The following is a 14,162-nucleotide window of genomic DNA, read 5'->3' as shown; positions in this document are numbered from 1 at the left end:
TGCATTCCAGACCTGTCACCCATTGAAAGCATTTGGTGCATTATGAAGTGAAAAATACGACAAAAGAGATCCCGAACTGTTGAGCAGATGAAATCCTATATTAAGCAAGAATGGGAAACATTTCACTTCAAAACTACAGCAATCGGACTCCTCAGTTCCCAAACACATACAGAGTGTTGTTAAAAGACAAGGTGATGCAACACAGTGGTAAACATCCCCATCCCAACGTTTTTCAAATTGCTGGCATCAAATTCAAAATGGGCATGTATTTCTCCCAAAACAATAACATTTCTCAGTTTCAACATTTGATATGTTGTCTTTGTACTATTTTCAATTTAATACAGGAATAAAGGATTTGCAAGTATGACATGACTATTCATAAATGTGTATCTTATTTGTAAACATAATCTATAAACATGACAGCCGTTTAGGTTTTCAGGCATTAGTATGTTATATAATAAAGTTTAAATGTCAAATATTCAATTACCCCTACTTGCAAGTTTATATAAAAGTATGATGCTGTATTCAACAGGGATTCTGTAATTGGGTCTTTTATGAGAACACAGGGTACTTTGTTGAATGCCTGAAGTAGGGGAAAGTCCAAACGACAAATGATTTACAATAATATTGCTGTTCACCTCCGCTGTTAATGGTGATTAATTATCCTTTCTCCTCAAATACAACCACTCAGTGATTCTGTTGGGTGCATTTTACCATGGCATCCCGCCCTGGCAAAATCTTTTTTCTAGTTATATTGAAAAACAAAGACATAAGACAAAGTACGTTTTTCTAGTTAACAGTACTATTTTTCCATGCTAACTTGTTGTTCATCCAGCATTAATTGTGAGGCAAATGGATCAGTTTTTGATGTGATTTTTCTTTCTTAAATTGTGTTTGTTGAAATGTTTTAATTCGTTGCAGCAAAAGAGAAATCAGGAGCAGGGACAATAGTGAAAGGTAACTTTAGCTATTCTGATGAAAGTCTTAATTTATACCTAAATAACCTTATTAATTAGGAAAAACTGATTAGTACCAAGGCAGAGGGGAGATAAAAAAATATGAAGATAATGGAAGAGGAATAGAGGAGAAAGGAAGAAAAGAAAGAAGAGATGGAGTGAAAGGATGAGGCATCTATCTACCTACATGTGCCTGTCAGCCCCCGAACCACCCACCCCCCCAATACCCTTCACCTCACAGCAAGAACATTTTCCAGAGGAAGCACTGCAATAATTTATATTATTACTAATTTGTACTCCGGAGAAGAATATTACCATCCTGATAGCTCCAGGAGAAAATCATCTAGGCTTATCATTTCAGTAATACAAGTTCAACATGCAAAATTGACATCAATGTGTTTTTAGGGGTGGTATTTTTATTTTTTAAACTAACTATGCTTCATATTACATAAAAATTACCTTAAATAAGGTAATGATGTAATGACCCCTAGACAAGATGTTAGTTGTCCTGCATGATGTCTTTATAGTCTATTTCTATGGCAATGAAAACATTTTTCTTAACAATTTATTGGTTCAATTTAGCCTCGTTGTTGCTATGGTAACTATACGTGAGCTCAGCTGAAATACATTGCTTGCACATTTTGTGGAAAAAGAGGGAGAAAGAGAATGAGAGAGAGATTAAGAAAGATGGACTAGATAAAGAAAAAGGAGAAGATAACTTGACAAAGAAATAATAAAACACATCCTTTTGATCTGATTGGAAAAACTTCCACATTAATGATTCACTGGATGACATCAGAAAATGAATGTTTAGCACAATATTTATGGATCTGTGTGAGGGATTACAGTGGTTTGTGTTCACTCCCTTTATTCTCTACTCAGCCACATGGTGCTCCTTTTATATAAGGAAAGAAACATGTATTGTACATTAATGATGAGCAATTAAACACTTTTTTTGGTTGTCACTATTACATATATCAGTGAAGCGACTGAAATTATTTAATTAATCAACAAGTCATTTCAGGTCATTATTTCATAGTGAATTGAGTGTTTTAAAAAACAAATCCAAGCAGTTATACAAAATCTCAGAAAGATTTCATAAACGTAAACAGACAAAATCTCAAAAAGCTAACTGCTCAGAACAACTTTACATAATTCAAAACAACAACATAACTCAGATCTTCAACTAAACATATCTCCATAATTAGAAAATTATTGAGATAAAATATTGTTACAATGCAGAATTGTGCTGCATGGATTTTTCACTTGAAACTTGAAATAACATTCATGATTGAGTATGGTAGTGGCTTATTCTAAAGTAGCATAATTCCGTCTAATTATATTCCATTTGGATATGCAGAATACTGTGATCTCTCTGTTATCTTACAGACATTCATTTAGCTTTGATCTAGCTTTATCAAACAAGCACTATTCATCTAAGTCCTATGCGTGAGACTGTAATGAGAAAATCCAAAGAACCCTTTGCAGGTTTTTACTAACGTCAGATGCCTTAGGCTATAATCTGCGCTACAATGACATCAAGCAGCATGATCTGGTCATAGGTATGGGTAAATAAATAAGATTTTTAACCTTCCTTGTTTAGTAATAACATCATATTATTATTAAATCAACTTCAAGGAAAATGTAAAACAAAAAGATTATGCTCACCTGGTATGATTGAAAGGGTGGCACTGCTAGATGCTTTCCCAGCCTCATTGGCAGCTGTCACACAGTACATTCCAGCATCACTGGGTTTTGTACATTTAATAAGAAGTGAATACTGCTCTCCCTCAACTTTGACCGCATAGTATGGGCTGTTAAGGATCTCGATATTGTCTCTTCGCCAGGTAACTAGGGATAGACAGACAAAATATATAGTCAGGGTGATATAAAAAAATGGTGAAGAAACAAAACGTATCAAGGTGGTGACTACATTGGTAGAAAAAGGGTCTCCTGCCCTAATAGGTGAATTAAAAGGAAGAACCCAATTGGGTAGGAAAGTTAAAGTGGGTAAAAGAGTTCTTCGAAGGGTTCTTGCATATGTCCCATTTTATCTTATAATACTGAGATTGTATAAGGACCCATATTTGTGCTCAAAAACAACTTACCTTCTGGGAGAGGGGTGCCAACAATGATGACTCGCAACAGGACTTCAGTACCAGCAGTAACCACAGTGTCCTTAAGAGGGAACTCGAACAATGGGGCCTCCAAGGGGTCCTCTTCAGCAGACACGTAAGAGTCATCTGAGGAATCTGCACAGATTTCAGTTTTTAATGTTTGAACCGTGTTCAGAGCAAAGGATTACACATGAGTGATTAACTTAGCAAAGACAAAGGAAATTAAAATACATGACAGTCATTTTCATTTGAACCCAAATAAAAATTCACATGAAATGTAATTCCCACCTAAGTCTGGAGACATTGGCCTAGTACGGCGACCCTTCCCCCTGGTCCTCTGTGTTTGGCCACCTTTTGAACCGTTTGCTTTCTTAGACATATCAGGGCCTATAGGAACTCCTTCCATAGGCTCTTCTTCAACAATGATGGTAGGTATGCTTAGCTTCGGGGCTTGCCTGGGGGCTGACTTGGTCAACTCCACTTCCATTTTCTCCTCAGTTTGGGGGACTGGAACATTGGCAGAAGAAGTAACCAGTCGTGGAGGATTTTGCGGAGGTTGGGTCGGACGCTCTTGTACCATGGTAGCCTTCTTCTGTATCAATGGGCTCTCAGGTCTATGCTCTATTTTTCTTAGAGCTACTTCTACAGGTGTTTTCCTTCCTGACAATTCTTCCTTTGGAGCCTTTTGGGCAGGAGATGCCTGGATGTCTTGAGATTCTTGCATACGAGATACCCTCTGGACAAGTGGGCTTTCCGGCCTGCGTTCAACTTTGCGTAACGTCATCTCCACAACATTTCTGTTTGGTGACTCGGCCCGCTGTTGGCGATTTGTTGAAAGATCATAAGCTCTCTGGATTTGCATCTTTGCTGGTGATGGAGACCTCTGAACAATCTCCCGGACTGGACTGACTTGATTTACCTGTCTTGTAGGTCGCTGTCCTGGTAAGTCAGCCAGTTGCATAGATTCTGGAGTGGCTGCTACTTCTCCTAATCTACTAATCGTTATGCTACTCATAGAGGGATGCTCAATCTCTTCAGGTAGAGGCGAAGGCTGCCTCTGTCGTGCTTGTTCTTGAAGGGGTGTTCTTGGTGATTTTGGTGGTGCTACCTCTATGGGCTGTTCAGCCTCTTTCTGCTCCTTCTCCTGTCTGGCACGCTCTCTTTCCTGGAGCTTCTGGAGAATTTGAGGTGGGAGGGGCTCAATCTTCGTCAAAGGCTGTCTGCCTCTTGCTCTAAGTGAGAGTTGCTCAGTGGAGAATGACTTCTTCATGTGAGGTTTCCCCACAAGCTTCTTGATTCGTTGAAGTTCTTCAGTGAACTTGTTCTCGATTTCCTGGACTTTCTGGGTGGTACGGGGCCTGCAGTCTTCTAAGGACGCAGCCCTCTGTTTGAACATGGACCTCCGCTCAGCAGCTTCCTCCTTCAAAGCCTCTCGTAAGTCTTCCCTTGAACTTTCTCTAGAGATTCCTAACCGGCTCCCTGCATCATCTGAATCAACAGACCCTGCTCGATTGAACCCAGCCCAAGACCGTCCCGAGATGGAGCCTTCATGATCATAGCTTCGTCTTTTCTCTTCAAAACCGCGGACCTTTTCAAAGATCTTGGAACTTGCTCTGGTCAGTTTTGGGGATGGCCTAGATTGGTGTTCCTTGCGTGAGCACTCAGTGACACTAACAGGCGTCTGAGGACGGGAGTCCTGGTTGCTGCTTTGAGACATGGCTGATGATTTTGGATGTTTCACTTTTTCTTCAAATTCACTAGGGACAGTGTCTTGGTAATCAGTTGGCACAACAACTTTTTTGCGAGGTGTGAGGGGCGTGTTTGGTGCTGACCCGGAGCGGCTTGGCATAGGAGAGTTAGAGGGGCGTTTTATAATTTTTGGGGAGGGAGGTGGGAGAGCTTGTGGGGGAGATTCCCTCAAGAAATCTTCTGATTTACTCCTGAAAGAAGGTGGTTATAATAAGTTAGATGGGTTCTAAATTATACCTTGAGCCAGTTTGAGAAATATGAAGGTATTTATTCAACAATGGCAAGCATTTCAACCAGCAGAGAACTAAAGTAGTTGATGATACAGAAACTCAGTCATACAATTAATTGCAAACATTGCTGTGAATGACTTAAAGCGCATCCATTTGACATAAAGCGCATCCATTTGAAGTCCCAAAATTCTTTAAATGTTTGGAGTAGAAATAATTGCTCTCTTGCATGAAGAAATTAACCCTTGTGTCCTTTTCATTTAATGAGTAATATGTTGGTCAAAATGGAAAAAGTGTGATAATTGTTTTATTATTCATCTGCATAAAACATTGGCTAAGGAAATTGTGGTATTTTGGACAAATTGAAATACTCTCAACGACAGACATCCCCAGAGCTTAATAAGACAAGGACGCTCATCCAACCCGAATGAGACAGAGGCAATTTGCAATTTTTATAGGATCCCCGGGCAATATTGAAATGCCTTGGCAACATTACCTGCTAGCTATAGACACACTTTCTTTGGAGTCCCCAACTAGCCAGGTTAGAAAATGAACACATGTTCCTCCAATCATAAGTTGGTGCTTTCTTACCTGGTGGGCTTGGAGATTTCTTGAAGTCCTTCACCCCAGCTGTCCATCATTCTGTCTTCTTTTGTAGGATATGAATATACATGAATAAAAATCTAAATAACAACAGTTTCTGTTTCCCTGATATTTCAGGCAATATCTAATGGAGTTACTTTAGTTTATAATAAACAATATATTTGACATAATCCAGAAAGTAAGTGTACCTCAGCTGGCATAGTAAATAAAGCAATGTATGACTTTGATATAAGCTTCAGAAATGAAAACAATATTGTTAAATAGTATTATGAAATACTTTGCCCCTACACAATATTTTTTAAATATGAATAACAAATGATATACATATTTTGTAGTCCTGGTTATAAAATTATGATTTTTTGTTTTTGAATCTACAGTGGGGCAAAACTGTATTTAGTCAGCCACCAATGGTGCAAGTTCTCCGACTTAAAAAGATGAAAGAGGCCTATAATTGTCATCATAGGTACACTTCAACTATGAAAAAAATAATCCAGAAAATCACATTGTAGGATTTTTTATGAATTTATTGGTAAATTAATCTCAATACTTTGTTATATACCCTTTGTTGACCTTTGAGGTCAAACGTTTTATGTAAGTCTTCAGAAGGTTTTCACACACTGTTGCTGGTATTTTGGCCCATTCCTCCATGCAGATCTCCTCTAGAACAGTGATGTTTTGGGCAACACGGACTTTCAACTCCCTCCAAAGATTTTCTATGGGGTTGAGCTCTGGTGACTGGCTAGACCACTCCAGGATCTTGAAATGCTTCTTACGAAGCCACTCCTTCATTGCCCGGGTGGTGTGTTTAGGATCATTGTCATGCTGAAAGACCCAGCCACGATTCATCTTAAATGCCCTTGCTGGTGGAAGGAGGTTTTCACTGAAAATATCACGAAACATGGCCCCATTCATTCTTTTCTTTACACGGATCAGTCGTCCTAGTCCCTTTGCAGAAAAACAGTCCCAAAGCATGATGTTTCGACCCCCATGCTTCAAAGTAGGTATGGTGTTCTTTGGATGCAACTCAGCATTCTTTCTCCTCCAAACACGACAAGTTGAGTTTTTACCAAAAAGTTCTATTTTGATTTCATCTGACCATATGACATTCTCCCAATCCTCTTCTGGACCATCCAAATGCTCTCTAGCAAACCTCAGACCGGCCTGGACATGTACTGGCTTAAGCAGGGGGACACGTCTGGCACTGCAGGATTTGAGTCCCTGGCGGCGTAGTGTGTTACTGATGGTAACCTTTGTTACTTTGGTCCCAGCTTTCTGCAGGTCATTCACTAGGACCCCCGTGTGGTTCTGGGATTTTTGCTCACCGTTCTTGTGATCATTTTGATCCCACGGGGTGAGATCTTGCGTGGAGCCCCAGATCGAGGGAGATTATCAGTGGTCTTGTATGTCTTCCATTTTCTTATAATTGCTCCCACAGTTGATTTCTTCACACCAAGCTGCTTACCTATTGCAGATTCAGTCTTCCCAGCCTGGTGCAGGTCTACAATTCTGTTTCTGGTGTCCTTTGACAGCTCTTTGGTCTTGGCCATAGTGGAGTTTGGAGTGTGACTGTTTGAGGTTGTGGACATGTATCTTTTATACTGATAACAAGTTCAAACAGGTTCCATTAATACAGGTAACAAGTGGAGGACAGAGGAGCCTCTTAAAGAAGAAGTTACAGGTCTGTGAGAGCCAGAAATCTTGCTTGTTTGCAGGTGACCAAATACTTATTTTACAGAGGAATTTACCAATAAATTCACAAAAAATCCTACAACATGATTTTCAGGAATAATTTTTCTCATTTTGTCTCTCATGGTTGAAGTGTACATATGATGAAAATGACAGGCCTCTCTCATCTTTTTAAGTGGGAGAACTGTGGGAGCACAATTGGTGGCTGACTAAATACTTTTTTGCCTCACTGTATAGAAGCCTTGGCCAAACTGTGGGTATACATTCTAATAAGCTACAATATTAACAACAGAGAACATGATAACTATAAGTCTAAGCTGTAGCACAGTGAATACTGACCAGTTGTTATCAAAGTATAGACTTTTAGAGGCAATTCCCTTCAATCAATCAAAAAATTAAAAAAATGTACAATATCTGACCACATGCAACTGCACCACACCAAACCTGTGACATGCTGTTTCACAGGTTCTCTTTCATGCATTTGAGATTGCAATGACTATAGTAAAAATACAATACCTGAATGCAAAGCCTGATCCTGAAGACCTCTGCTTCCTTCTTTGGTCTCAACGGGGTCTCCACCTTCATCTTCTGTGGTCTCTGAGTCTAAAATAGCAACAAGGAAATTATATTCACATATTGTACATAACAGTGGTCTTAAAATAGGTCTGGGAATTGCCAGGGGCCCGACAATATGCTTCAAATGTTTTTTCATTGAACACGACACATATTGAATAAACAGATAAGAGCAAGACAGAAAGAACATAGAAGTCCTTAAAGACATATATAAATCAAGAGTCTGCAAGACTTCCAAGATAATCAGCAGGTGCTTCAGTCCAACCAGAACCTTCAGGTATTCAGAGAGGATTTCAATGATTCCAGACCAAGGAGCAGCACAGGTTAAGTCACAGGAAAAATGTGTGGCCCAGTGTATGAAATTTGTCGTACATGGGAATAGAATCAGGGAATATGCTACGGAGCTTAGTCTTGCAGTCCTGTAGTTTAACTGCTGAGATACTGTGTCCTCATATAAGGACACTATTTTGTAGCCTTCCTCTACCATGTCCTTCATTCTGCCTAACTGAATTACTTATTGATCGTTGAATACCTCTCTAGTACTGACAAATACAACATAAACTATGATGTACAGTATATAAATAAAACACTGACTGCATATGTCATTAGCAGTTGTGCCCTTATTTGTTGCATTGAAATGCACACACACTTAGGGCACACACACATACATATATTCACTCACACTGTTTGCAAATTTGTTCATTTTATGTTGAAAAGAGTGTTGATGTTTTCTACTTTGTTACACATTGGTGACTTTATTATGTTGTGTATGAAAATAAACCCAATGTCATCATACTTCTACTTAATCAAAGACAAATTCCAAATAGCGAAGAGAAATAAAAAATGCATTCATTATCAAAGCTCAGGTCTTAGGAGGCTATATAACATTTAAAATTGTATGAACAGTGTCTACAGTTCATTGACCATGTATTGAATATTTCCCAAACTATCCTCCCAATCCAACATATGAATTTCAAAGTGGAGTTTCTCTCCTATTTTGTTTTGAAAGATAATTCAGGAAGCTGAGTGATAGAGTGATATCATCAACATATGATGGTCATACAGACAGAATATAGGGTAACTTGGGGGAAAACGCCTCCCTTAAAGGAAAACTGTATTTTCTGAATCAAAAAAGCTATATTTGGTCAGATTTAGATATTTACATATTGACTGTAGTCAAAAATAGTGGGCAGAATGGTGCCAATTTATTGCAACATAATAATATTCCAGACTGTGTAAAAGGGGAAAATTCTATATTATCATTTATAACAACATCAAATAACCTTTGATTCATATTTTATTTTACATTGTCAACCGTGAAAAAGTATTAAAACAAGAAAGCAGGCAAGCCTAGTTCAGCCAGCCTGCAATAGAAAATGTTGCCACCTTGAGATTCGAACCGCGGTCGACCAATGAGAACAGCTGTGTTATTAACCACTACACCACAGAGCTGTACATTTGTTGAGAATCAGTATAGCTTCTTGTCTCTATCCTGCACAAATCCTCTAGCCATTGGCCATTTTAATAGTTAATTGGCCATTTGTGAATGACATTGATACAGAAAAATTGACTAACGTTTATTACTAAGTGTACCTCCACCACAAATAGCGGCTATGTATTGCGTTTGCCACAGGCCATTTAAAACGTGCGTATTAGCCAGTAATAAGCTTTACCGGTATCTACTAACTTACTGGAATAGTCATAAGACAATTGCTAGCGAGTCTGCCACAGCTATTTCATTTCATGGCATAATAACGTATTTTTTTCTTTTATGGCAAAACAACATACTTATTTTTTCATTTGTGAATGACATCTATACAATAACTTTCAATAAAGGTGAAGATAACTAACTTTTTCATCAAGTGAAAAGACAAGAGAATTGTAGAATATACCAGAAATAATTAATACATGTCATTACTCTCAATAGATTCAAACTCAGATCTTCCACATGAGAGGCACTGTCTTTAACCTCTACGCCACGGCATTATACGCATTAGCAGTCGCTAGACTCCACTGAGGATTGTGTTAAACTGACTAACATTTCTTATTAAGTTTATCTCCTCCACCATAGTGTCTATGAACTGTGGCTTTTGCCACTGGCAGTTTTAACATCTTATTAGCCAGTAATAGGCTTACTATGATCTACTAACTTCCTAGGAATATTCATAAGAATTCAGAAATTGCTTGCGAGACTGAAGATGAACTTTTCCATGCCAGAAACAGTCGCAATATAACCGTATACAGTTTCAGTTAAAGCTTACCATAACGTAACTACTGTATGGTGTAGCCAGCAAATGTGTTTGTCTATCCTGACCATCCTCTATCTGCATGGATGCGTACTTCGAAAATCCACCAGAAACAGTTGCAAAATGACTGTAAATGGTTTTATTTCAGGCTTACGATAATATAGTTACTGTAAGGTTTTAGCCGAAAATGTTTGTCTATACGAAACAATTCATAATGCATATTTGGCATCACCTCCGAGGAGATATGAACTCAAGACCTATAGTTCCCAGGTCTGCTTCTCTAACCACTACGCTATACAACAAAGTATATACAGGCAGTCAGTCAGTCAGTAAGAGACATTTGCTCTTCTTGGCCGGCTCCACTTACGCGGTCCGGCAAATAGTGCCGAAAATATTCATGAACTACCAGTTTGTCAGTGGTTGACTAAAAAGTTCAAGAACACAATAATTAAACTACAACTATTTTAACCTGGATACGAAAGAGAGTTTCTAAGTATTTTTTGCCCAATCAAAAGCATGAATCATCCCAATGTCGCAATGATATTACTTAAAATGTTCCAAATATAATGACTAATCTGGCAGCAAAGGTTTGACTGCGTTCATTATGGCTACTCTCCTGGTACAAATTACAGGTACTATGAATATCAAAAGATTTCGGAAAGTGCATAATCCCAATATATACGCACAGATAAAGCTTGTGGTTTAGTGCCTGGAGAAGTGGTTGTACTAATTTGTCAACTATCTAAAAGTTTTTTGTTTTGTTTTTCTGTACTCTCCACTTAACTCCACTTAATTTCTTACACTTAACTCAATTAAACTGTTTGAACAATACTGCGTGTACGGTACACATTTACTACTTGCTAATTATATTTTGGAAATTACACGCATATCCATACTGTACTGTGAACAACACTGTGCTAAATTTAAAATTAAAATTAATGAGTAGGCCTAATTGTATGGTATATCCACTTTTTAAACAAAACATTCTGCTATGTTCCATTAGCCTTATTTGATATGGATTTCCTACAAGATTTGTAATGTTGCTAGCTACAAAAGAGTTATTACCTTCACACAAGTTTGATTTGTTTTCCTTCTAATTGCCAGTTATGCGGTTGTAACTGATTTTATTGGACATATACATAGCATTTGAGTTGTTTCAAATGCTTTGTATATGTCCAATAAAATCAATTACAACCGCATTACTAGTACTCTAAAATCTCCTGGTAGACAGCTGCATTGACTCTGGACTTGATAAAACACAGTGGACCAAAACCAGCAGATGACATGGCACCCCAAATCATAACTGACTGTGGAAACTTCACACTGGACTTAAAGCAACTTGGATTCTGTGCCTCCACTCTTCCTCCAGACTCTGGGACCTTGATTACCAAATGAAATGCAACATTTACTTTCATCTAAAGAGAGGACTTTGGACCACTGAACAACGGTCCAGTTCATTTTCTCCTTTGCCAAGGTAAGATGCTTCTGACATTGTCTCTGGCTCAGGAGTGGTTTGAAACTAGGAATGCGACAATTGTAGCCCATTTCCTGGACATGTCTGCGCGTGATGGCTCTTGATTCACTGACTCCAGCATCAGTCCACTCCTTGTGAAGCTCCCTCAAGTTCTTGAATCAGTTTTGCTTGACAATCCTCTCAAGGCTGCAGTCATCCCTGTTGCTTGTGCACCTTTTCCTACCACACTTTTCCCTTCCAGTCAACTTTCCATGAATATGCATTGATACAGCATTCTGCAAACCGCCAGCCCTTTCAGCATTGACCATCTGTGGCTTACCTTCCTTGTGGAGGGTGTCAATGCATGTCTTCTGGACAACTGTCAAGTCTGTAGTCTTCCCCATGATTGTGGTTGTGTGTACTGAAGACTCGGGGAGTCAATTAGCTGATTACAGCTCTTCTCAGGTCGACATTTCTGTATTGTAAATATTTTTGAGATTATATTTTGAGATACTTGATTTTTTATTTCCATGAGCTGTAAGCTATAATCAAGATTGAAACAAAAGGGTTTAAATGTTTCACTTTATGTGTAAAGAATCTAGAATGGAGGGTGTATATGAAGTTGTCACTTTTTGATTTGAATTACGGAAAAAAATGAACCCACGCTATTCAAATATTTCCACCAATTTGAGAATAGAATCATCCAGTAATGTTCATGCTGAAAAAAGTGTTGGTAAAAGAGTGTGCAATGCTGCCATCAAAGAAAAGGCTGGCTACTTTAAAGAATCTACAATATGAAATTTATTTTGATCTGTTTAACAGTTTTTTAGTTACTACATGATGCCATGTGTTATTTCATAGTGTTGACGATTCCCGGTTTCACAATAAACCACTGTCAAATTCCTGATGGTTAATATTACTGTTTCAAATGTAAATTATCATTAAAACCGTGTTTGATTTCCGCAGATTGAATAACTCACGTTAAATACTGTCCAGCATCAACCAAAGTTAGCAACAGTCTGACGCAGGCGCAGCAGGCAAAGTGGGTTTTATTTTGTGTGAAAACATGGCGGAAGCCTAGCGCTCAGGAGATTTTTCAGCCTTCTAAGAGGACCAAATCTGAAGTATGGTCGTATTTTGTGTTTCACAAGAGTGGTGAGGGAAACTTAACCAAAGATGGTCACCGTGTCCACAGAATATGGGGGGAAAATTTGCTTAAAACAACACTTCATATATCATTAGTCATCGTGACCACCACCCACTAATTTATAGCGAATGCTAGTTACACTGGACAAAGTAAATATGCTAAAATTTCAACATTTTAATCTCAAGTGAACAAAGATGCATACATACTGGGTGGTTTGGACAGAAGCACCGTATTTATTTATGAAGGAGAGAACGGACAACCAATTAGTGCTATTAATTTGATTTGTTACATATTTTGTGTTGTTATTTTAATGTCAACACCTGCACATTGGATTTGTTTACATTTAGTTCTGTTGCTTTTATATGCACATTTGATTTGCATACTTAAGGTTTTGTTCATTAAAACCTGCATTAGGGAAACCTTTACATCTCATGGCCACATAGTGCCATCTTTAATGTTAATGTTATTATTTTAATGTTTGTGCACAAAAAAGTGCATAGTGCTACTAATTTTGTATGTTTGTTTGTTGGATTTCAATATAATACTTGGTGAAATTATTTCAGTGTGTGTATCAGTACGTTTTGAAAATTTCCAGCACATTTTAACAATACTGCGATAATACTGATAATCGTGGTAATTTTGGTCACTATAATCGTGACATTACATTTTCATAACGTTTCATCTCTACTTTACAATGTGGAAAATATATTTTTAAATACCCTTGAATAAGTAGGTGTATCCAAACTTTTCAATTGTACTGTATGTTTGCTTTATACTGGGCACATTTGGAAATACCTATCAAACACAGATGGTCTGTCATTTTTGAGATGCATTATTGGATGATTACACTTTCGCTTAGTTGATCAAAGTAGGCAAATTTCCATTCTAAGTATAGATCCGTTATTGTGTGGATCCCCACTTCTCCCCAGCGATCAGAACACAGCGATCAGAACTTTTTTGAGATGTGTTGATGCCATGAAAATTAAAATCTACTTATTTTTCCCTTAAAGTGATACATTTTCTCAGTTTCAACATTTGATATGTCATCTATGTTGTATTCTGAAACGTCCACATCATTGCATTCTGTTTTTATTCACAATTGTACAGTGTCCCAACTTTTTTGGAATCAGGTTTGTAGATAAAGAATATGTGGGGTAAACCACCAAGAAATATGTGGGGTAAAACCCCCACCCTGTCCGCAAAAAACAGGCATTAACTCTTCCCATCAAAAAGATAGGATATTGAAAAAAGAATTACAAATACATTAACATTGTAATATTACTAATAGCAATACCTATGGAAATGAGCATGGTATGTGGTACTAATCCCACCCCACAGAGGGAAATTAAACCAAACAAGTGGAGGCTGGGGTAGTGGGTGTGTTTAGCAATTGCATGCTAAGCCA

General features: G+C 38.0%; 1 protein-coding gene across 1 annotated transcript in view; it reads right to left on the bottom strand.

Annotated features, from left to right (window-relative positions):
• The window catches only part of spegb (striated muscle enriched protein kinase b), an 87,729-nt gene that overhangs the window by 54,212 nt on the left and 19,355 nt on the right, over positions 1-14,162 (bottom strand). The window contains 5 exon segments of the mRNA XM_010898053.5: positions 2,625-2,807; positions 3,065-3,208; positions 3,362-5,013; positions 5,641-5,698; positions 7,855-7,941. Of these exon segments, the coding sequence (XP_010896355.5) occupies positions 2,625-2,807; positions 3,065-3,208; positions 3,362-5,013; positions 5,641-5,698; positions 7,855-7,941 (2,124 nt within the window).

The sequence above is a fragment of the Esox lucius genome, chromosome 16 (genome assembly GCF_011004845.1).
Source record: "Esox lucius isolate fEsoLuc1 chromosome 16, fEsoLuc1.pri, whole genome shotgun sequence".
Taxonomy (NCBI): Eukaryota; Metazoa; Chordata; class Actinopteri; order Esociformes; family Esocidae; genus Esox; species Esox lucius.
This window is presented reverse-complemented; position numbering and strand designations above follow the sequence as displayed.